This window comes from Hemicordylus capensis, chromosome 7 (genome assembly GCF_027244095.1).
Source record: "Hemicordylus capensis ecotype Gifberg chromosome 7, rHemCap1.1.pri, whole genome shotgun sequence".
NCBI lineage: Eukaryota > Metazoa > Chordata > Lepidosauria > Squamata > Cordylidae > Hemicordylus > Hemicordylus capensis.
Genome location: NC_069663.1, coordinates 12,555,550 through 12,580,533, shown reverse-complemented (window position 1 = coordinate 12,580,533; position 24,984 = coordinate 12,555,550). Strand labels below are relative to the sequence as shown.

The following is a 24,984-nucleotide window of genomic DNA, read 5'->3' as shown; positions in this document are numbered from 1 at the left end:
GCTACTGAGTGAGTCCAGGGAGAAGACGCTGGCATCTTTATTGGCACCCAGCACAGTGTACCCAGCGTTACTCAGGGTTTTGTGGCTGTACCCACTGTATATACGTCCCCGCCTGTGTGGGGTGGTTGTTGGGGTTCTCGGGTACCCCATGTTACTCGTAGGGTCCTAGTAAGTCGCCTTGCCAAGTTTAGTCCCAATAGCTCAAAGGGTGTGGGAATGTAGAGGGGACAGACAGACAATCATTCAGCTGTATTTATATAGATATATCCCCTGTCAAAAGACCAAAACTGATGCATCGGCAACATTGCCCATCATTATGATGGGGCTGTGTGTGTGTGTGTGTGTGTGTGTGTGTGTGTGTGTGATTTGTATATTGCAAGCACCCTCTTTCAAGATCTCTGTCAGTGAATACGTGGCCATCCAGTGTCAGGCTTAGTTTTTGGGACCGTAGTGGCACTGCTGCACATGTTGGACTACAGCTCCCATAATCCCTGACAGTTGGACACTGTGGCTAGGGTTGATGGGAACTGTAGTCCCACAACAGCAGAACAGCCAAAATTGTGCAGCCCTGGTGGTGGAGCATGTGCAAAGGCCCCCATGTCCAATCCCTGGCATATCTAGATAGGGCTGAGAGAGACTCCTTACTGAAACCCTGGAGAGCCACTGCCAGTCAGTGAAAACAATACTGAGTTAGGTGGACCAGTGATCTGACTCTGTAGGTGGCAGCTTCCTATTTCCCCCCCCTATGTGTCCTATCCCTAGTTCAGTGCTTTACTCTTGCCTGTAGGAATGAATGGCCATGGTTCTGGCAGCTGGAGGCGTGGCCAGTGACATGTTTTCCAAGTCTTCGGGCTTCCCTTCTCCCACCCTTCCCAATACAGCCAATACTTGCCAATACTGCAAATCTGATTGGCTGGCTGAATGGGGCAGCATCAGAGGGGACATGGTGGGGCTAGCGATGGAGGGATGTCAGATTTGCTTTGAGTGGCATCCCTCCTCAAGCTGCCCCTGAAGATTTGGCACACTGTTTCTAATAAGGTTGCCATCTCCCCCCAACACCCCCAGATTTCCGGGTAGTGCCCGGATTTTAAGCAAGTCACTCGGATTGCTCAGCCTGCCCGGATTTTCCTAGGTACCCAGCTTTTTTCCTTTTCCTTTTTTCCAAAAGCTAGCCCTTGTAGAAATGGAGTCATGGAGCAAAACATACAGTCACGATTCTGTTGAACCACTGGAGTAAGGCAGCCTTACTTGAGTAAGGCAGGTAAAGCAAGGAGGCTGGCTGGGGGAAGTTCACAATAAGTAATCCTCTGAGGAATGTTGCCTTTGTTCTTTGTCAGCAGCCGATCTCTATGGGGCAGTGGGGAAGATAGCTTGATTTTGATGTAAATCATTGCCTACCTGTGTGTTGTAATGTTTAAAGTTTTTGGCTTTATAGAGCAATCCATTCTATGCATGCCTTTTTGGAAGTACCATTGGTTTCAATCTGACTTTCTCCCAAGTAAGTGTATATGGGATTGCAGCCTAACTGAAAAGCTTGGTGTGTGTTTTGTTGTTGTTCTATTGCTGCTATTAATATCTCAAGCTGGGTGTAGTCTTCATTTATTTTCATAGTATTTTCTGGTAGAAAATTATTTTGCTCTGATAGCTATCCAGAGCAAATACAAGTTAACTGGACAGTGCATCAATTAATTTGCATAATTTACATGTCATGCAAATTATTTGCAAGCTAATTTGCATAATGTGCAAATTAGGGTGCCCGGATTTGGAGAGCTTGAATATGCAACCCCAGTTTCTGAGACGTTGCTGAGCCCTGCAAGAGAGGCACCACTCTTAGCTATTATGGTTAATAGCTGCAGATAGAACCAGTGTGTGTGTGTGTGTGTGTGTGTACGCACCTGCCTAATCCTTCTGTGCTAGTGACAGGCACAACAATAAGTTGTGTTCCATTTTCCAGGTGCAAGTTCTTTCCTGGTTTGCTTGAGTTGCTTTTCAACTTTCAAGGTGCATTTCATGAGCAGGTGTGCTACAAGGCTCACCTTTTTCCATAAGGCAAATCCAGGGTGGGCCTTGGGGATGTTGCCTTGGGCAGCACTTATTTTACAGCAGCAAATGGGCCTTCCTGGTCCTGTGCTGCCTTAGGACATCCTTTTCTGCGTCTGGGGAATTGCAGGAGCTTGCAAAAGCTGGAGGAAAGTCCTTGATGCGATAGGAAGGCAAAGTCAAAAGTCAGATGGTCCAGATTGTGCAAGAGGCTGTCTTGGCTGAGTCAGGTACCAGGGTTGGGTGTGGGCGAGGAAGCAGCTGTAGCTTGATGCGTATTGCAGCACAGAAAAAGAGAGAGGGCTTTTCAAGGAATCATTTGATGGCTGTCTAGTCGGGCTGCAGATGTCTCCATAGGAATATAGGAAGCTGCCAGATACTGAGTCAGACCATTGGTCTGTCTTGCTCAGTGTTGTCTACACTGACTGGCAGCAGCTCTCCACGGTTTCAGGCAAGGGTCTTTCCCAGCCCTACCTGGAGATGCCAAATGGAGCTGTCTTATACTGAACCAGACCATTGGTCCATCTGATTTACTCTTGTCTACACTGACTGTCAGCAGCTCTTGAGAGTTTCATATAGGAGGCTCTTTCCCAGCCCTACCTGGAGATGCTGCCAGGGATTGAACCCGGGACCTTCTGCATGCCAAGAAGGATGAAAGAGACTTCACTTAAGCCAGCCAAGTCACAGCTAGCTAGTTGCGGGTGAGGAGGAGCTGCGAGATCAGGAGGGGTGAAGAAATGTTGGCTCTGTTTATCAGCCAGACATAATATTTTACTCCTCAACCTAGGTTGGTACATTGCTCATCAGGACATTTTTCACTTGTCCAGCATCCTTTTTTCACAGACTAGTAGACTAGTGGATCTCAGCAGCCCTGGAGATCAGTACCTGCGTATTTTACGTGGGTGCTATTTTAAAATATTTATTCTGCGGCCCCCAAATAGATTTCTAAACGTAACTAAGAAATCCTCCAGGGAGCTCAGCTTGGGGATCTAAGAACTCCTGGTTGCACAAGATGTGTGAGCCCACTTCCCACTGTCACCATAAAGAGTCCGCCCACCAACAATATTTTGTATTATCAGAGATGGTCTGGTAAATATATAAATGCTTCTCTGGGGGAGGACAGGATGCCTCTTTGTTTTAAGGAGGTTATTATAAAACCACTCTTGAAGAAACTTGCATTGGATCCCTCAGAGTTAGCTAATTAGAGACCTATTTCTAGTCTTCCATGGTTGAGCAAGGCAATTGAGCGGGTGATTGGCCTCTCAGCTCCAGGCAGTTTTGGATGCTGCAGAGTATCTAGACCCATTGCAAACTGGCTTTCGAGCGGGCTGTGGGGTTGAGACTGCCTTGGTCGGCCCGATGGATGATCTCCAATTGGCTCCTAAAAGATGGAGTGTGACTCTGCTGATCCTTTTGGATCTCTTGGTGGCTTTCAATACCACCAACCATGGTATCCTGGGTCACCTGAGGGAGGTGGGATTGGTTGGCACTGTTTTAGGTGGTTCCATTCCTACCTCTCTGGTAGATTCCAGATGGTGTCGCTCGGAGACTGCTGCCCTGCAAAGCGAGTGCTAAAGTGTGGAGTTCTGCAAGGCTTCATACTGTCTCCAATGCTCTTTAACATCTACATGAAATCGCTGAGAGAGATCATCAGGAGATTTGATACAGGGTGTTATCAATATGGTTTGTCTGGTGGCAGCTTGGGACCTGGCCTTCTCTGTGGCTGCCCCAGGGCTTTGGAATATGCTCCCTGTCAAAATAAGAGCACCTCCATGTCTGACTGCTTTTAGAAAGACCCTCAAGGCACACCTGTTTTTTCAGGCTTTTAACGAAAATTAATTGTAAACTAATTGTCAAATTATGAAATTGTTTTAACTTTTTATTCTGTGAAATTGTTTTAATTGTATTAACTTTGTTTTATGTTTTAAATTGTATACACTGCCTAGAGGTACACATATCAGGAAGTAAATAAATAAGATAGATAAATATTTCCCTGCATTTCCAGTTATATGCTATACTATGAGTCCCCCGCTGGTATGTTTCCCAGACTATGGGAAACACCTATATTGGGCAGCAGTGATATAGGAAGATGCTGAAAGGCATCATCTCATACTAAACAGGAGGAGGCAATGGTCAAGCCCTCCTGTATTCTACCAAAGAAAACCACAGGGCTCTGTGGGCACCAGGAGTCGACACCGACTCGAGGGCACAACTTTACTTTTTTACTTTATTGAGTTACCAGTGTAGGGGGTGCTGGTGCTGAGCTAATGTTGCCTGGAAAAATGCATAACTGGAAAATGCATCCAGCTCAGCACCCCTTAAATTAAGAGCTGGGAATGAGGGTTCACCAGGCAAGCAAGAGTGGCAGGCAGTCCTTTTTACCAACCTGGCGGATCAAGGGACTTCATGGTGCTTGCCACATGAGGGGCTGATGCTGCCTGGCACCTTGCCTTTCCATGCCTCAAGAGGGCTCTGCCACCTAAACATACAGCCAGTCCCAAAGAGAAAGATTTCCCATCCTTCGTTTTCCCACAGGGGCATAGCCACCTTTTGGGTGGCCCCACGGCAAGGTTTGGAGCAGCCCCCACCACTTCCGCCCCTGGCCTTCCCAGCTGCCACTGCGGGGCCACTTTCTTCCCGCCATGATCCATGGAAGTTTTCCATTTCTAAAATTTCTTTGGCTGACATTCAGAGTAGTGAGAGTTCCAGACTACCACTGTGCTGTTGCATGAGCGGGACAAGGGGCGATTATTACCACAATTCCCTTCCCTCTGAAGCTGACTGTGCATCACCAAAATATGTTCCCGAGAGTCACATGACCCTCAGGAACTTACTTAGGAAGTGTGTGAGAGGGTACATATGTTTGATTGATTTATTCAGTATTCCAGTTTTTAAAAAAAAAATTCTTCCCACATAAAAATTTGCATTTCTTTCAGTATAGCAGTTGAAGCACATGAAGTGTCTTTATTCACACACACACACACACACACACACACACACACACACACACACACACACAGTTTCCTCTAAGGTATGCACTTGTGTACACACGCGCACACGTTTTTTCAGTGTCCACTCAGCTATTTTTAAATCTCGCTCAGATTGAATCAGGAAGGCCCCATTCTGAATACATGTGTGCACACACTGCCATGATACTTCCACCCAGAACAAGACACATTCCGCACACCAATGAAAAAAGTTAGAGAGAACACTGCACACACACCCTATCAAATATTTCAGTTCAACTACTTCACTGCTTGGAAAACATTTGAGATAACAGTGTGATGGAAGTGGGGTTTTTTTGTTTTTTGTTTTTAACTGTATCTGTAAGTCAAATAGCATGCCAAACCAGATCAAAATTCATTTAGGGCATCCACAAAATTTGTATAGTGTTTTAAAAGAGAAAAATAATACATATTTTTATGCAAATGAGGGAGGAAATTTCCAGACATTTTTCCAATTCAAAATTTTCCAGAAAATCCACATCTTTGCTCCCCAACTGAGAGAATGAGATTCCTCATAGTGCCAGAACATGTAAAAGAGTTTAACCAAAAGAAATTCCCATAGAATAATAGAATTTTACAGTTGGAAGGGATCTAAGATCATCTAGTTCAAACCCCTGCTTAGAGCAGGAAACGGCTACAGCATCCCTGACAAGTGGCTGTCCAGTTGCTGGAAACTTCTAGAGGAGAGGTTTTCCCTGTAGGAGGCAAAATGTCCCACTCTCAAACAGCTCCCACAGTTAGGAAATGCTTCCCAATGTCTAGCCTAAATCGGCTTCTTTTTACTTTCAAGTCATCGGTTCTAGTACTGCCTTCAGGAGCAACAGAGAACAAGCCATCTGTGACAGTGCTTTGGAAATTTGAATAAATGCCTCTATCACATTCCATGACCCAGAATTGCTCCCCCAGTACTTATGGGGAGCTGTCACTCTATGCCAGGGTTTCTCAACGTGTGGGTCCCCAGATGTTATCGGACTTCAACTCCCATAATCCCCAGCCCCAGTGGCCTTTGGTTGGGAATAATGGGAGTTGAAGTCCAGTTACATCTGGGGACCCACACGTTGAGAATCCCTGCTCTATGCACTCCTACAGTAAGTCCCTGCAATACGCTGGACTGCAGTGTTCCTTGTATCAGGGATTTCCAGATGTTGACTACAACTCCCATGGAGTTGCCATTGCAAAGGCCATTGCAGCTGGGGATGATCGGAGTTGTAGTCAACAACATCTGGGAACCTGTCTTACAGGGAACATTGCTCGACTGATGGAATTTTTTGAAGTTTTTATGTTCCATTCCATTTGTAACAAATAATAAAATGGATAGAAGCACAAAACAGGTTAAAAAAAACAGTTAGTGTATATGCTGTTAGCTGTGTGATATATAGCGTAAAGTATAAATACCTAGACTAATTAAATGGGATTCCTGGGGAAACATGTACAACTTCCTATCTGGTGGGATCTTGACCCACCAGTCGGGAGTCTCTGGGCTGGAAAGAGACCTTGTTAAAAATGAAAGCTGGAATTTCCCTCATTTTTATCGATTTGAAGTTTTGAAGGGAAACGTCTGCTTTTAAGGGACAGGGTTAAATTATTGTATAAGGGTCCTTGTCGGGCTAGCTGCCTTTCAACATGGGGTCCATACAGACTAGACATTACTTGAGCAGCAGGGCCACTCTGGAAGCACACTGCCTGGTCTGCTTAAATGAACACTGGATCAAACTCTGGTAAAACAGAAGTCAGCTGTGCACAGCACTGATTGGCCAGTGTCTGAATCATCTGTCCCCCCCCCCAGCAGTTTTGAAATTTAAAAAGGAAGACACTGAATACCTTTTGAAAATTGCATAAGCATAGAAACGACACTTTATACGAAAAGGCCAAGCAACCTGCATGAAGCATAGGAACAGGGACAAAACTGATGACAAAACAACCTCTGATTTAGTGGCACACACAAACCTGCAATTGGTCCATCTAGCTCAGTATTGCCTATGCCAGGGGTTCCCAGTCCCAACCTGTTGCTGAATTACAACTCCCATCACCGCCAGGTACAATTTATGGTTGCTGGGGATGATGGAAGTTGTAGTTCAGCAACTGGAGTACCACAGGTTGGGAACCCCTGATCTATACTGACTGGTAGTGGCTCTCCAAGGTTTCAGGCATGAGTCTTTCTTGGCCCTACTTGGAGATGCCAGGGAGTCAACCTGAAATATTTTGTATGCAAGCAGATGCTTTACCACAGAGCTATGGCTCCATCTCCAAAGGGGAATATCTCACAGTGCTCACATATAGTTTCCCATCCAAATGCAAACCAAAGCAGGCCCTGCTTAGCAAAGGGAACAATTCATGCTCACTACCACGACCAGCACTCCTTCCATGGGGGGAGAACCCATGATTGTATGCATTCATCGGTATAGCTACTTCTTGTTCATGGAAGGCACAAAGCACCAGAAGCTTTTCCTGTGGAAATGAATGGGAATTGTGGGAAAACACACAAGCTGCTTGTTTCAGTTAAGACAAATGTAATATATTTAAGAGCACTGGGGATAGTTGGAAAGCATCTTCCGAATGTTCATCATCACTTTCTGTTCTGGAGCAAACTCTGAGAAATTGATTCTACATGTTTCCAGCATGGTGATTTGGGGGGAAAGCCAGCTTTGGAGGATGTATATTGGCTAGTACTGGTGACATCACCAACACACTTTCAGTTTTGTGACTTTTTAAAAAAAGTTTGATTTGGTGGCAAGAGGGGTAAAGGTGAATGATGACTTTATAAACAAACGTCTTTGCTCTTTAAAAAGATTGTTTTAGTTTGTTTTATATGTCTTAAGGTTTAGTTGTTTTTAGGTTTTAATTGTAAACCATCCAGAGATTTTATATTTTATAAATACGATAATTACATGAATAAACTTTAAAGGTGTAAACAGTTCTTTGAAAGGGTGAGGAAAAATATTCTTCCTTTACACATTCTAACTGTATGCATTAAAAGGTGAGAACTCCTAACCATCTCAGCCCATGGTTTCCAGCCACATCCATGGCAAGGTTGTTGGAAGGATCCTGTTAGCAAGGATAGGATTCAGCCTGGGTCCGGCTTTTGGCTTACCCCCCCCAGCACGTGAGGCTTGTGGCAGTCTGACTTCTAATTGGTTATGATGGGAGTAATCTTGCCAGGGGCAGTCTTGATCCCTTTGTGCCCCCAGGAGCCAGAGCTCCTAATTTACTCCTCTTGCAACTAAAATAAATCCAGCAAAGGTGGAAAGGCCATCGGTGTTCATATTACCCCAGTAGGGATTGGTTGTCATATACAGGGGGACATAAAGTAGGTTTGTGGTTCCCAAAACATGCAACAGCTTTCCCTGACAAAGCATCCAGCTCCTCTAGTGTGTGTGTGTGTTGTAGGATGACTGGTAGGGGGGTAGCCTGTGTGATGCTCTAGTTGTAATACTGCTGATGGATGGGATTAAGTGTTATAAAGTTTTTCATAAGCTTTTCTTTCAGGGATGTCAAACTGTGGCCCTTCTGCAGATGTTGGCCTACAACTCCCATCATCCCTGGCTATTGGCCACTGTGGCTGGGGATTATGGGAGTTGTAGTCCAAAAACAGCTGGAGGGCCACAGTTCGACATCCCTGCTTTAGATCATGGCTACACAACTTTGGCTCTCCAGCTGCTTCTGGACTACAGCTCCCAGCATCCCCCGTCACAGTAGGCAGTCACCAGGGATGATGGGAGTTGTAGTCCAACATCTACAGGAGGGCCAAAGTTGTGCAGCCCTGCTTTAGAGGGACAGCACAGGGGTTCCCAAGCTTGGGTGCTCAGATTTTATTTTTATTTTTAAATGTATATGCTGCTCTTCCTCCAACAAGCCTTGAATGGTGTACGTGGTTATGTGTATCCTCACGACAATCCTGTGAGGTAGGTTACACTGAGAGATAAGTGACTGAACCAGGGTCACCCAGTGAGTTTCATGGCTGAACAAAGATTTGAACTCAGGTCTCTGCAGTCATAATTCAACACTTTAACAATATGTCTGGGAGTGATGGGAATTGTAGTCCAACAGCATCTGGGCTCTCAAGGTTAGGAACCCCTACTTTAAAATCTTTGAGCAGAAGGACAGAAAATTAGAGAGAAATTTCTAGTGATAAATTATTTATTTATTTAAAACATTTATACCCCGCCCCTCCAGTGCATTACTGCTCAGAGCGTCTCACAACATTTATAAAACAATATAAAATCAGACTAATGAAATTAACCAAATTAAGCAAGTTAAAAATCCAAGTTAAAACCACAATCAAAATTAGCTTTTAAAATTCCAAATTAAAGTCTTAAAGCTAAAAACTAAGAATTATAAAAACTACCACTGGTGGCGCAGTGGTAAAACTGCCGCCCTGTAACCAGAAGGTTACAAGTTCGATCCTGACCAGGGGCTCAAGGTTGACTCAGCCTTCCATCCTTCCGAGGTCGGTAAAATGAGTACCCAGAATGTTGGGGGCAATATGCTAAATCATTGTAAACCGCTTAGAGAGCTCCGGCTATAGAGCGGTATATAAATGTAAGTGCTATTGCTATTGCTAAATACTAAAGAACCTACCAGAAATACACAAGAGGGGAAACTTTAAAAAGATGTGTTTTTAGTTGTTTCTTAAAAACACTGAGAGAGGAAGCCTGGCAAAGCTCTTCAGGGAGGGCAGGGACCAAGGGTACTATGCGTTCTCCCTGCCCTACCTGGATGGGAACACATTTCTTCCTTGTGACAAAACTGTATTTGTCTTTTATATCACCTGTAATTTATTCATAATCTGTCTTCTCCATAAATGCTTGGGATGTCATCCTTATTATTAAAAAAAGAAGAAGAAGAAGAAGAAGCAAAAAAACCCACAAGCATATTGCTACATAAAATTGTTGCTTATAAAACTTCAGGAGTTCTGTTTTAAGTGTGTGTGTGTGTGTGTGTGTGTGTGTGTGTGTGTGTGTGTGTGTGTGTGTGTGTGTGTGTAACTAAATATACATTTATACCTGGCTTCTAAAATGCTCGCCAAGCCAATCTGCCATTTCCTCTGGAAGAGGGCTGCACAACTCCAGCCCTCCTGCAGATGTTGGACTGCATTTCCCTCTCTCACAAGACTAGGAGCAGGGGCCATCCCGTGAAACGGATGGCCTCGAAATGCAAGGCTGACAAAAGGAAGAACTTCTCCCACACAGCACACAGTTTTTTAAAAATTGTTATTGATGTTGTTGTCCACCACCTACAGTCTTTGGAGGAGGGGGTATATAAGAAATGTTAAACAAACAAACAAATTATGGAATTTGCAGAATGTGGTGATGGCCACCAATCTGGATGACTTTAAGTGGGGCTTAGACAAATTCCTGGAGGACAGGTCTATCGATGGCTACTAGTCCTGATGGCTACAGGCTGCCTCCAGGCTCAGAGGCAGGCTTTGATCGATCTTAGACCAGGTTGTTGTAGGTCAACAACAGCCAGAGGGCCAAGGTTGCCCACCCCTGTTTTAGACTGTAGGATGTGGGCAGGAGAGAGGTAGGTGCATAGCGCTCTCTCTCGTGCTCTCTCTCACACACACTCACACACGCTCGGCTAAAAGAGCGTGTTTCCACACAGGATTGCCGCCTCAGTGAGAACGAGGCATTAGAAGACAAGCGTAGTCCGTAGTAAATTTTCCATGGTGGGCCTTGCTGATGCTCAGCTGTGCTGGAAGGCATGCTCACACCCACACACTTATAAACACTTCCTGCCTCACTCGCACTCAGTACAAAATAGTGCTTAGTACTTCATGCTCAGTATGCAGAACTGAATAGTACATAGGACTGAGCAGTGTTTAGTAATACTGTATTTGTATTACTAGCAGTATTTGGGTAAATACTTTGTATCCGTGTGTGCCTTAGCATATTCAGTACTGAGCAGGACATAGGACTGAGTGATATTTAGTACTTGTGTATAGCTTAGCCACTCAGTACTGAGAACTGTTTAGTACTGGACTCACATATGCCTTACCATACTCACTAATGAATAGTACTTAAAACTGAGTAGTGTTTAGTATACCGAACTGAGTAGGACATAGAACTTTAGTGTTCAGTACTTGCTTATTCCTTCGCAGACTCAGGAGTACTGAGTGCTCGCATACGCCGTCATGCGCACCAGTTCTCATGACTTGCTGGCCAGTCTAAGGCAGATTTCTCCCCACTGGCCTAAGGCTACCGCCTTAGGAGCCTGGCCGTCTTTGCATAGCGAGGGGCCAGACTCCTTTCTTTTCGGCAAACAAAGCCCCGAAAGGACACATGAAGTGGTGTTTGTTTAAGGCTGGGGCTGGCCCGCAGTGTCTGGGCTGAAATGGAGAATTTTCCATTTGGCCTCCCCTGCCAAGGGAGAAAGCTGCAGACAAAGAGCTCCCATCCTTTCTGTCGGTGTCTCTTCCGCCAGTCCTTCCTTCTAGGTCCCGGCTGAGGGGAGGCGCAGGCCGGGCCTGTAACTGATACGCCTTCAGCCCTCCGTGCCAGGTGCGTGTTTCCTCAGCCGGCTCTCGGCAAGGAAAGCACTGGGCTGTCACACAAAAAAGGGAACGACACAAAGGGGGCCTTTTTGTGAGGCCAGAGAAGTAGCACAGCCAGGTCAGAAAGTTTAAACAGAAAGTGGGAATAACTTTGGGAGGGGGTTTTAACCGTTTCACGGGCCCAGCCGCTTGGAAAGGGATCTGTAGCTCACCAGGGACACCTAGTGGAGATGCAGCTACAAGATCGGCCGCCAAAGGGGACTTGTGCTACACGCCTTAGATGGAGCCTTGCACTCCTTGTGAATTCATCTCCAGCAACTGCCATCCTTTTATTTCCAACAATAGCAGTTCCTATGTCACCCATAGACGTGTCGAAATAGTGCAGGTGAAATCCAGCTCCTTTTTTGGTCAAGGTTACTGCTCCCCGCCCCACTCCCAAGAGGGGTTCTAGGAGCTCAAACGGCAGGCAGGAATGGGACCAATTCAGTTTCGCCCGTCATTGCATCTCCATGGTGGGAAATGCTACGCCTGTTGAATTTCTACTTGTCTGCAGCTGGGTCAAGAGCCCTTGTCAGGAGAAACCGGATCATTTTTACTTTTTTGTTCTTTTGTGGTTTAACAAGCAGGGTGGCTCAACTACCCAGTCTCTGCAGAAGCAGGGAGCTTAATCTCACTCACTTATGCATCAGGAAGTACGTGTTCTTCCTGGTGCATTATGGGCCGAGTCAGAGCCAAAATCAGGGCGCCTCAGCTCTCTCTTATGGAGCTGAGTCAGAGTGAGCAGGGGCGGAGCCACCACTGAGCGAACAAGTTCAAAGGACCCAGGCTGCTGCCCCTCAGGGCCACACCTCGTGTCACAGACACGCCCCCACGTCTGATGTCAGACACAGGAGGCGTGGATAATGGCAGTGACAGAACCCAGGCTGCTGCTGGCCTCCCTCCACACCTGGGAATGAATCAGTGCAGCACCCTGGCTAGTGTGTGCCACAGCACACTGGTTGGGAAACCTTGGTCTAACTCTAACTAACTGGGTCGTTTTCCTGTTCTAAATTGTGTCCCCAAACTGCTATTAGAGCCTCACAGCAGATACCTGTATTGGTCCTCTGTTTTTTCCATGATGGAGACAAAAAGTAGCTTTGGAGAGCAATTTAGATTGGGAAAACGGAGTCTGAGATAAGGTTCTTGGTTTCATTTTGGGGGGTTTTGGGGGGTGTTTTAAAGCCAGCTTGCACGACTGTAAAAGAGGCTTAGACACATTCATAGAGAACAGGTCTATCAAAGGCTACTAGTCTGGATGACTGTAAGCTACCTCCAGGCTCAGAGGCAGGATGCCTCTGAATACCAATTACAGGAGGAGCAACAGCAGGAGAGAAGGCATGCCTTCACCTCTTGCCATTTGGCTTCCCACAGGCATCTGGTGGGCCACTGTGGGAAACAGGATGCTGGACAAGATAGGATATGGGCCTGATCCAGCTGGGCTGTTATGTTTTTAGAAGAGTTAGGCATCCCTTCCCCCTGCACCCCTGTTCCAGTCAAAATCAAAGCATCCCACACCTGCTTTAAAATTAAATAAATAAAACCAGAAGATCCAATCAGAGATCCCAGCATCATGTCTGCCTGGGCTCTCAGATGCTTTTGATAAGGAATTAAAATGTTCAAGTGAGCTGCTGTCAACTGTGACCCAGATATCTTGGGGATCGGTTATGTTAAAAATATACTGTCTTTGAATTGCAAGCAAGGTAGAGTAACTCTCCCAGAAAAGTTGGCTTTGAGGGTGGCAAGCAGTGTTCCCTGTATCAGGGATATACCCAGATGTGGTTGGCTACAATGCCTGTCATCCCAGATGAAGGCCTTTGCAGCAGGGGATGCTGGGAGTTGGAGTCAACAACATCTTGGAATCCCTTTACCAGGAACACTGGTGGCAAAGGACAGAGGCAGCTCAAGCTGGTCTTGTGGTAGCAAGCATGAATTGTCCCCTTTGCTAAGCAGGGTCCACCCTGATTTGCATTTGAATGGGAGACTACATGTGTGAGCACTCTAAGATATTCCCCTTAGGGGATGGGGTCGCTCTGGGAAGAGCATCTGTAGGCTTGCTTACAGAAGAATTCATATCCCCTCCCTGGCAGCATCTCCAGGATAGGGCTAATAGACTCCTGCCTGCAGCCTTGGAGAAGCCACTGCCAGTCTGTGCAGACAATACTGAACTATATGTACCAATGGCCTGACTCTGTATATGGCAGCTTCCTATGTTCCTATGGTGGGACAACCATAACTGTCTGTGTATCGTTCCCAGATGAGACAATAATCAGAATCCTTTTCATGAGAACTTCAAGTTCCAAAGTTTCTAAGCTGCTGGTGTTACCATGACTGAATTACCTTTTTAAAATAATTGTGTGCACTTCCTGGGATATTGAAGTACTGGGCCCATGACCTTCTGTTTCAGCATTCTCCTTTTATGTAATGGGCTGGTTCTCACAGTCAAAAGGAAGTTGGAGGGATCAAGCTAACATCGCCGAGTCCTGTACATTTTTGAAACCTGATCGTGTATGAGTGAAAAGTGATCGTATGCAAGGTAGAATCATAGTTGGCAGCGTGGGAAGCAAACAATGATAATCTTACATTTGATGTTAGCTGGAGGAAGTCCGCTGCCCGTGCTGCCAAACTACAATTCCAACGTGCACCTGATCACTTTCTGGTCTTCTCCCCAGTCTTTTCCGCTCCCACACAATCTGTTATTAGGAGCGTGCAGGGCTCAGCAATCTTAGTTTGATGCCCCTCCCATTTCCTTTTGACCATGAGAACCAGCCCTGTATCTTACTCTGAATTAGAGACATATATATGCCCCATAGCACCTGGAGGAGGATGCGTTGTGAACTTGATGCCGCTTTCCCCTCAGTCAAGGTGTGAGATCCTCAAACTTGGGTCTACATCATCACATCGTAAATCGAAGGGCATTGTGGCTAGGGATGGTGGGAGATGTCATCCAGCAACATCTAGGGACACAGATTTGAGAACCCCTCTTCTAAATACTGGCAGGTAAAAAGGGGCAGGGACCAAGTAGAACCTCAGTAGTGGTGATTGCCAAACTAGAGAGAACATACATAATATGTGTTCTGTATTTGAACTGCAAACTTCATGAACCAAGATTTCAGCCTAGCCTAACAAGTGACACAAAGCTGCATCTCAGAGCTATCTTCAGATGTAGAAGGGGCATGCAACATTAGCTCTTGTGGATGGGTGGCAATATGAAGCCAATGGAAATATGGATCGTCCAAGTGTGGTATAAATACCCGGAACTTGGTCTTCTGTTTGCTCTGTTTCAGGCCTCTGCTTCTGCAGTTAGGAACATAGGAAGCTGCCCTGTACTGAGCCAGACCATTGGCCTATCTAGCTCAGTATTGTCTACACTGACTGGCAGCCACTCTCCAAGTTTTCAGGCAGGAGTCTCTCCCAGGCCTACTTAGAGATGCCAGGAAGTGAACCTGGGCCCTACTGTTTGAAAGAAGATGCTCTGTTACTGAGCTACAGCCCCATTCCTTAAGGGAAATGTCTTGCAGCAGACATTGCTCACATGTGGTCACCCATCCTAATGTAAACCAGGGCAGACTCTGATTAGCAAAAGGGGCAGTTCATTCTTGCTACTGTGAGACCAGCTGTCCTCCCACTGAGCTCAACTACTGAGCTCCCGGACTCTCGAAACTTGCTGAGTTGAACAAGATCCCTTCCAAGTCTAGATCTGGGTGTGGCTGCCCGGAGCCTGTCCTACGTGTTCACTACTTGAGGCAGGAGTCCTGGTTTCTTGAATAATCATTGCGCCTGTCTTGTTTTTATTTCTTTTAAATTGAGTCTGTTATTTGTTTTCAACTGTTTTTAACTTATGCATTGTCTTGATTTGACTGTGAACCACCTTGAGACTCAGGTTGCAGGCAGTGTATAAATGTGATAAATAAAACTAGCTCAACCTACACAGAGCATCTGTGTGCTAGTACTTGATTGCTCCCCTCACCCCCGCCACAGCCCCCCTCACCTCAGAGATCTCTCCACCCTCACCTGAGCCGCGCTCCTGCTCCTCCTGCTCCCTCCCTTTGCTCCATCCACCTCACCCCTCACCTCAGAGATCTCTCCACCCTCACATGAGATCACTCCACCCTCACCTCCTGCTCCTTCTCCTCCCTCCCTTTGCTCCATCCACCTCACCCCTCACCTCAGAGATCTCTCCACCCTCACATGAGATCACTCCACCCTCACCTCCTGCTCCTCCTCCTCCCTCCCTTTGCTCCATCCACCTCACCCCTCTTGCTTGCCCCAACTGGCCAGGCCGCAGCCCCCTAACCCCAGTGACCTCCTCACCCAAGTCCCGCTCCTCCCTGCAGGAGCAGCAGCAGCGGTTGATCAGGCCCTTCCTCACTGATGCCATGGTCGCTCGTTCCCCTCATGCAGCCGATAGGCCTGGGCCTATCCTGGGCCCATCCCTCACCCTTCCTTCTTTCTCTCTTCCCCTCTCCTCCGCTCGCTCTTCCCCTCTGTCTTGCTTCCCCTCCCTCTCTCTCTCCCCCCCCTTCCTGAATTAACAGATCTTGGTCGTCTTGTTTCCTCATCTAATTCACACAAAGACAGCCTCCTTTTCCTAAAGGGGCTCTTTCCTCCCTCACGATCCCTCTCTTCGCAGACCCCTGTCCACTTTCCTTTTATAGAGAGAGATTCTTCTCTCCTCTACAATCAAGCACATCTTCCAACCAGTAACAGTTGCGTCCCAACTGACCTTAAGCATCACATGCTCCTTCTCGTTATCTGCATACGGAATCCCCACTGCCCAATCACCAGGGTGCTTCTGCTCTCACAGGCTCCTCCTCCCTATCTGCATATTGAATCTCTGATGCTGCCAGGGAGGGAACTTGGAACTTTCTGCTCTTTCCAGAGCAGCCCCATCCCCTAAGGAGATTATCTTATCCTGTTCACACTTCTAGTCTCCCACTCATATGCAGTTTAGCAAAGGAGACAATTCATTCTTGCTACCACAAGACCAGCTCTCCTCCCAGATGCCTCTGGGAATCCCACAAGCAAGTCATGCAAGAAGGATACCCCGTCTCCTGCCATTGCTTCTCTACTATATTTGGAGGCGTCCTGCCTCTGAACTTGATGGCAGCCTATAGCCATCAGGATTAGTAGTCATTGATAGAATAAACAAAAACCAATAAAATCACGTCCCCCCACCCCTTCCCTCTTGACTGAGCAAAAGTGGGGCAGCAGAAACCCAAGGGGCAATGTGTATACCCAAGCAACTGTGCTTTCAGTGCAGATAGGGTGACCCTGAGGCAGAACCAGCTTGGCGTGTTCTTCAAAGACTACACCGAGGAGCACTGGCGGGAAGGTCTGCAGAGGGCAGCTCGCTTCCCCAGGCTAACCTCCCTCTCTTTTCTTTTCCACAGAGAACTCAAGTGTAACAGCCGGAGCAGCAAAACAGAAGGTGAGTTGTGCACTGTCGGCTGTATTTCCCTCCCTCTCCTTCTCCACAACGAGACCAGCGAGGGTTGAGGTAGCTTCGGGGCCTTTCCATGCAGTCAATTTATTGCGCAGCAGATACACATTTGGCTCTCCTGCATTGTGCTCAGTCTGCACAGGGTGCATTTCTTGGGTGGAGAGAGATCACCTTTGCCCAGCCCTCAAAATGGCATGATTTTGTTCCTGAGGGAAACACAGTTATTCTCTCTGGCACAGTCCTGTTGCTGTGTTGGGTTCATTTTTTGAAATGTGATTGTGTACATGGCATGGGCAGTGACAGTGAGCAGCAGTGTAACTTGCCCACCATGCCTGCACCATTGTGTGATATTGTTATTTTGTTTAATTCTGCAGAGGCTATCTTTTCCCCAGCTGTACCACCTCTGTACCACCTCTGGATAGAGAGACTCATCTAGCCATGTTTTGTTTTTTAGGGTTGCACACAAGCAAGGCTACCTGCACCTCTTATCAACAGCAACACTCCATCATGTAATGAGCCTTTAGCTTAGGTTCCCCCCACCCCCACTTCCAGCTATTTTAAAGCGGGGAAGATACAGGAGGAGAGAGCAAAATGGCTATCATCTGGCTCCATAGTAAGACAGGAAGTTGCCTTTGACTGAGTCAATCCCTTGGTCCAAATAGCTCAGTATTATTTACAACGAAGGGCAGTGGCTCTCCAAGATTTCAGGCAGGGGTCAGTCCCAGACCTACCTGGAGATGCTGCCAGGGATTGAACCAGGCACCTTCTGCATGCAAAGCAGATCCTCTACCATTGAGCTACAGACCTATCCCCTGACAGCAGAGACAATTCTATATAGTAGGGCCAGGGAAATGCATCATGGGATGAAGATGCAACATAGTGTACGCATTCCTACATGTAATGGGGAAAAGGAGAAGAACTGGACTCAGGGGTATCATTTTTGGCAGCATCCCTGTGTCATATGTAACGTGACATTCCAGTATAAGATATTGCCCCATGGAAACACACATAAGACTTAAAAGCAGTGTTCCCTGTAACAGGGCTTCTCCAGTGTTGTTGACTGCAACTCTCACAATTCCAAGCTGCAATGGCCATTACAGCTGGGAATTATGGGAGTTGTCGTCAACAACATTCTCAGGGAACACTGCTTAAGAGCCTAGAAGTGGGTGTTGTCATCTCTCTGCCCGTTGTGTGCTACCCAGCAGCCAGGGGAAATCCTAACATCTCTTATTTGCCTTTCCCAGGTCCGGCTTCTACCTTTGCAGATGCCCACCCCAGCAACTGCTCTGCCAAGAGGCATGTTGGTGAAGATGAACTGAGGAAGCGCCTCAAATCCCAGGGACCCCCAGTCCCATCAGGAGGCACCATTCGCAGCTCTTCTGATTACTCCTGCGAGCCAAAGTTCTACCAGGCCGGGCACCTGGGCCAGAAGGCATCAGCATCTCTAGCAGAGAAAGCCTTGTCATTCAGCATGCTTGGCTTTCCAGAAGGTTCCTGCTCAGGATTAGGTCCAGAGCACAAGTCGGGATTACTTCGTCATGCCGAGACAGCTGACCGATTCAAGAGCCTTCATGCCCAGGGCAGCCCCAAGATGGAAGACCTGCCACCAGCCAACGCTCTGGGGTGCCCTGGTGATGCCCGGGGGCTGGACGAGACAGCTACACAAGACAGAGCCGCCAAGACCTTCTCCAATGCCACTCTGGCCTCTGGCCGGTGCAACATTGACAACATCATCTCTCTCCTGAAAAGCAAGTGCGGCAATGGCCGCATCAACCTCTACCCTGTGGTGCAGCTCATCGACATCATGAAGGATATCAACCGCCTCTCCCAGGACCTGAAGAGTTGCGGTGTTCACCTGGACTGCAGCAGCCTACAGCTCAACAGCCACCCGCCACTCAGCGAAGAAGGCAGGGATCAGGGCCTGCAGTATAGCTTCTACTCTTCCCCGCTGCTGGCCAACAGCATACGCAGCCCTGATGAGCTGGCGACACAGGGCAGCACCAAAGCCGAGCTGTCCAAGCAAACCCGGCCCAGCCTCTGCATGGGAGAGCCAGAGAGCAGCAGTGAAGGTGCCCAGTATCCAGCTTCCCAGGGCAGTCCTGCTTTGAAGGCTCCCAGCAGCGTCGACGAAGCCAGCAGCTCGGAGTCCGACACTACAGATTATACCGAATTGGCCGACACGGATATCCTAAGTGAACTGGCTTCTCTTGCGTGCCCAGGGCCCCAGCTGCTAGATCATCAACCTCCAGAATCCCACCCCCAGTTGATGCAAGGGCTAGATTCCAGGTCCCAGTTCATTGGCTCGCAGTCTCTAGAACACCAGCCTCAGCTGGTCGACTCCAAGTCTCTAGAGCCTCCTCCAGAACCCCTGGCCCTGCAGACTGTCGAGCCGCTGCCGGCACCGCCGGGGCTACAGACGCTAGAACCTCTGGAGCTGCAGACTCTGGAGCCTTTGTCTGACTCACTCTCGCTCCAATCCCTGGAACCCCTTTCGGAGCCACTAGGGCTTCAGTCTTTAGGGGCTCTGGATCACCCATTGCTTGACTCCCAAGCCCAGCTTCTGGATCCAGAGACCCAGCTGCTAAGTCCCCTGCCCAAGTTGCTGGACTCCCAACCCCAGCTGGGGGCAGAGGAGCCCCTAGGAGCACACCCGCTACCGCCCCAATCCCGCCTCGGAGGCTGCTCCCTGAGAGGAGTGGTACGGCGAGGAGCAGGGCGGGGAAGGGATGACCACAGGAAATATGCTCTGCGTAGAACAGATAAACCAAAGATTCTCTGCCGCCGGCGGAGGGGAGGCCGGGGGCGACGGGCAGAAATTGTAGCTGAGACGAGAATCCTCCCCATGGCTGTGCCCGTGGAGATGGTTATGCCACAGCCAGAGGAAGCCAGTGTGCCAATGGCAGCTGTTGCTACGACAGACAACGTGGTGGATCCCATCATCCCCACTCTGGAGCCTGAAGACAGCCAGAAGGTCGCTGCCAGTCTGCCGGTCCAAAAGCCCAAGTGCCGTGGGGCGCGCAGGATGGTAGTGAAGATGGCCAAGATCCCGGTCTCCCTCGGGAGGAGGAACAAGACGACATACAAAGTGTCCTCCCTCAACAGCAACTTGAACCTAGAAGGCAAAGAGTTGTCAACTTGCACCACGACAGAGCCCACTCCGCTGTTGAAGATGAAGAACAACGGCCGCAATGTGGTGGTGGTCTTCCCTCCAGGCGAGATGCCGATTATCCTGAAGCGCAAACGAGGGAGGCCCCCCAAAAACCTGATGCTGGGGCCTTGCAAACCCAAGGAGCCCACCACAGAGGTGAAGAAACGGAGGCGGAGGAAACAGAAACTAGCCTCGCCACAACCTTCTTATGTGGCTGACACCAATGACAGTAAAGCTGATTACTCGGATGTGTTGGCAAAGCTGGCCTTTCTGAACCGCCAGAGCCAGTGCTCAGCCCGTTGCTCCCCACCACGCTGCTGGACTCCAAGCGAGCCAGACTCCATCCACCAGGCCCCTGACACACAAAGCATCTCCCACTTCTTGCACAGGGTCCAGGGCTTCCGCAGACGTGGCGGCAAAGGAGGTGGCTTTGGGCGGGGAGGGGGCCACTCTGCCCGCTCCTCTCGCTGCTCCTTTAGCGATTTCTTTGAAGGCATTGGCAAGAAGAAAAAGGCGAGCCCAGTCACTGCCATGCACACTGACCCTGTTCACCCGCGGAAAAGGGGCCGGCCAGAGCCAGACTCCATGGACAAGCCCAAAAGGAAGAGGCGGTCTCGCAAGAATGGAGTGCTCTTCCCAGAGCAGAACCCTAGTCAGAATTTTAACGACGGGGCCTCTGAATGGGGTGGAGAAAAGGAGAGCCCTTGGATGTCCCATCATGGACACCTCTCCAGCCAAGCCAACAGGAACTGCAGTTATCAAGGTGCTGATTCTCGGACCTTCCACTCTTCGGCACTGGAGACGAGTTCCTCCAGCAGGGCTGGTTTCTATGGTGGGAGCAATCCGTCTTCACAGTCGGAGCTAAGCCAGGAGAGACACAGCCTGTTCACAGGCTACTTCCGCTCCCTGTTGGACTCAGACGATTCCTCTGATCTGCTGGACTTTGCCCTCTCAAACACGCGTTCCGAGTCGCGCAAATCCACCACCACCTACACAGCCCCTCCCAACGCCATTGCTACCCAGAGAGGCATGGCGTCTTATCCAAGCCGCGGTGGCAAAGTGACACCCTCCTCCTCCACCACCACTGCTACTACTGAGGCACCCTTCCACACGGTCATGCCAAACCGGCAGTCATTCCCTCCCAGCAGAGCCACAGGATACAGCATGTCCCAGGCCGCTTCCGAGTGCTGTGGCACAGACACCTTCCAGAAGCTGGCCCCACTCTCGGCTGTGTCCAGGTCACCCACGGCTCATTCCACAGCGGCCTCCAGCTATGCACAGTATAGCAGCTACAGCAGCAGCGGAGGGCAGAACGTGACCCCCTCGAGCTTATTCCAGCAAGGGAAGCCCTACCACCCCACACAGGACTGCCCCAACAACAAGGACTGCAGCTTCACCTACGGCAGTGGCAGCAGTCTGCCCTCCTCACCGAGCAGTGCCCACAGTGCCAGCTATGCCCAGCAGGCTTCGGGGCCCAGCTTGCCACTGAGTAAGGCGGCCTTCTTCAACAGCTCAGACCCCAGCCAGTTCTCCAGTTCCTCCCACACACCCATGAGGTGTGACAGCCGCGCAAGCACTGTGTCTCCAGGGGGCTATATGGTCCCCAAAGGTTCAGCCTCCTTTCAGCCCTCCCCTGAGAACTGTCGGCAGTTCCCCAGTGCCTCCCAGTGGGCTTTCCGGCAAGCTTATGGCAGCCTGGACTGGAACTCTGAGGCCTTCAGCCAGCTATACAACCCGGGCTTTGACTGCCATATCAACGAACCCAATGTCATCCTGGATATCTCCAACTACACACCCCAGAAGGCCAAGCAACAGACCGTCTCGGAGACCTTCTCCGAATCTTCCTCAGACAGCACCCAGTTCAACCAACCAGCTGGCTACAGGAGGGCCAACAGCGAGGCCTCATCCAGCGAGGGCCAGTCCAGCCTCTCGAGCCTGGAGAAGCTGATGATGGACTGGAACGAGTCGTCTGCAGCCCCAGGTTACAACTGGAACCAGAGCGTCTTGTTTCAGAGCAGCTCGAAGCCAGGCCGTGGCAGGCGGAAGAAAGTGGACATATTTGATGCCGCCCACTTGAATTTCTCGACTGCCGCCTATCCCTCCAAGCGGGGCACGGGGGCCCGGCAGCCACGGGGCTCCCGGGGAGCTTGTGCCTCCAAGAAGGAGAGAGGCACCGGGAAAACCAAGTTCCCTACCAAGTCCCAGCCTGTCAACCCCCTGTTCCAAGACAGTACGGATCTAGGCCTGGACTACTACAGTGGCGACAGCAGCATGTCCCCCCTGCCCTCCCAGTCCCGGGGCTTTGGGCTGAGCGAACGAGACCCCTGTGACTACGCTGGGCCCTACTCCATGAATCCCTCCACCCCATCTGATGGCACCTTTGGGCAAGGGTTCCAGAGTGACTCCCCTGGCCTGGGGCAGGCCGACCTGGAGAGCAAGCATTTCCCCACTCTGCCCCACCAGCTTGCTGCCCCGCCCCCTCAGCAGACTGTGTTTGAAGCCGGCTTGCAGAAAGCCTTCTCCCCAAACTGCTCCCCCACACTGGCCTTTAAGGAGGACTTGCGGCCCAGCGACATCCGGAAGCTTCCCGCCTGTGACTCCCTCAAACACAGCATGCAAGCAGCTGGCAGCATGGGCCACTCGGCAGCGCACATGGCCTGCCGGGACCTGCCCATGTCTCAGCCCCACTATGACTCCCCCAGCTGCAAAAACCCTGGCTATTGGTACTCTCCCACCTCCAGCACCCGCAGCCCTCCTTATGACAACAAGGCTGGGGTGGGGATGCTGGTGGACTTCATGGGGAGGAGCCCGGATGCCTCCTGCCTCAACCCCCACCTGGCCAGCCCCCCCAGCACCAACCCTTCCAAGCCCGAGAAGGAGCCCATGGACATGGCGAGGGCTCACCACCGAGGGGCCTACATTTGCCCTTTGATGAATGACTTGAATATCTCCCCAGTCCCGAGAGACTCTATGCTGCCGCTGCAGGACAACTACAGGTACCCCAGCTTTGCACCCCAAGGGCACCCCATCATGGCCGCAGCCCAGAAGAGCGGGTTTTTGGGTCCAGTGCTAGAGCAACACCCCGAGGACACATTCACAGTCACCTCATTGTAGTGTCATCTGAAGTGCCAACCGGACAACGAGGTTTTGTTTCAGGGTAGGTGCCACAGAAAAAGCTGGGAGGGGAGCAGCACACTTTGGGGAGAGGGCTTTTTGGATTTGTCGCGTGCCCTGTCGTCACTCCAGCTTCAGGCTTCTTGGCACATCATGATGGGGGCGAATCAATCACTGGGCGACTATGTGCCATGAACACGGGCCGCCCAATGAGGCCAGGACTAGGGATGCGCCCGAGCCAGTTCGGCGCTTCCAAAAGCTCCGAACCAAACTGGCTCCAACCAAAAACCAAACCGAAACCAAACTGGCTCCAACGCTGGCATTCAAACTGACTCAGTGGGTGGGGGTGTCTTTTAAAGAGCCGGTACACACATGGGGCTGCAGCACTGCTTCCTGCAGCCCCGATCAGTGTGGGCATGCCCATGTCCAGGGAATATGTGCGTCGGCCACTGGTGTGGTCAGCATATGATGCAAATGGTTGGCGCACATGTGCCCCGGTCATGTGCATGCCAACGCCGATTGGGGCTGCAGGAAGCAGCGCTGGGGCCCCCTGTGTCTCTTGAAAAACCAAACAAGGCAGGGGGAGCCGGTAAGGATCTCCTTACTTGCTCTTTTAAAGTAAAAGAGTCCATGAACTGTTCTGCTCTGGGGAGAACATGAACTGTTTGTGTACATCCCAAGCCAAGACTGGAGAGCCACATGTTAACTGCCTCCAGAGCCGCCTCCCTCTGCCATTGTTGCCACTAGCAGCAAAGAGCTGACACACAGGCTAATGATGTCACAGCCTAGAAACACATGGCGGGCAATGATGTCATTAGCTCACTTGCTGGCTGTTTGCCACCGCCGGTGACAGGGAGGTAGGCAGACAAAGGCTAGTGGAGCTGGAAGCCGCCCAAAAATCGAGCCACAGGCCACTACCCACATCACTACTTTATTTAGTTATTTAGTTATTTGATTTTTATTAGTGCATCCTAATGTCAAAAGCAGGGTGCCTTGTGAGAAGAGAAAGCTAGCTTTGAAGTCCTAAAGTCCAGTTGGCAGGGTGAGGTTCACATTGCCTTCAGAAAAGGCTGTCGATTTTGCTAGCAGTTCCTAGCAAGGGTGAGGACTTAACTGCAAGTCGCAGCTGCAGGCAAAGGTAAGTGGACATCTGCATCTGATGTATTCTGCATCTGATGCAGAGGCTTCGGATGTGTTAACTAATTTGCCTCACATCTTATAGCCAAATATTGTTCTCTGTGTTTCCAAGCCCAGGTTGGCCAGATCCTTGAAAGATCACTCTGGGGTGGAAACTCAGGGACTCATCTTTTGCTCTAACTTGTGAGTCTGAAAACTAGGAAACCATAGAAGCATAGGTAGCCTCCCTTATTCCGAGTCGGTACTTACTGGCAGCAACTCTTCAAGGTTTCAGGCAGGATACTTTCCCAGCCCTACCTGAAAATGCTGCCCGGAATTGAACCTGGGGCCTTCTTCATGCAAGGCAGATGCCCTGCTACTGAGCTACAGCCCCATCAATAAAATATCAGAGCTGTAAGCTGTACATGATCCCAGCCACCAGCGCACTCTCTCCCCAAAACCTGAAGAGTCAACTGCTGTTTCTAATATATGCTTAGATTAGGGTTCTGGTGAACCTGCAGAGAAAGGAAGTTTCATAAATGGAAGTAGCCTTTCTACAAGCTCTTAAAGTTCAATCAGAGGGCACAGA

General features: G+C 49.5%; 1 protein-coding gene across 4 annotated transcripts in view; it reads left to right on the top strand.

The window, feature by feature from the left end:
- Nucleotides 1–24,984, top strand: part of AHDC1 (AT-hook DNA binding motif containing 1) — a 236,937-nt gene that overhangs the window by 203,616 nt on the left and 8,337 nt on the right. For 3 of the 4 annotated variants that reach the window (XM_053267752.1, XM_053267750.1, XM_053267753.1), the window contains exons 3-4: nt 16,968–17,005; nt 18,262–23,322. In XM_053267752.1, coding sequence (XP_053123727.1) covers nt 16,968–17,005; nt 18,262–23,279 — 5,056 coding nt within the window. In that variant the 3' untranslated portion in view covers nt 23,280–23,322. The remainder of the gene's footprint in view (nt 1–16,967; nt 17,006–18,261; nt 23,323–24,984) is intronic. The other variant, XM_053267751.1, reaches the window with a different exon arrangement.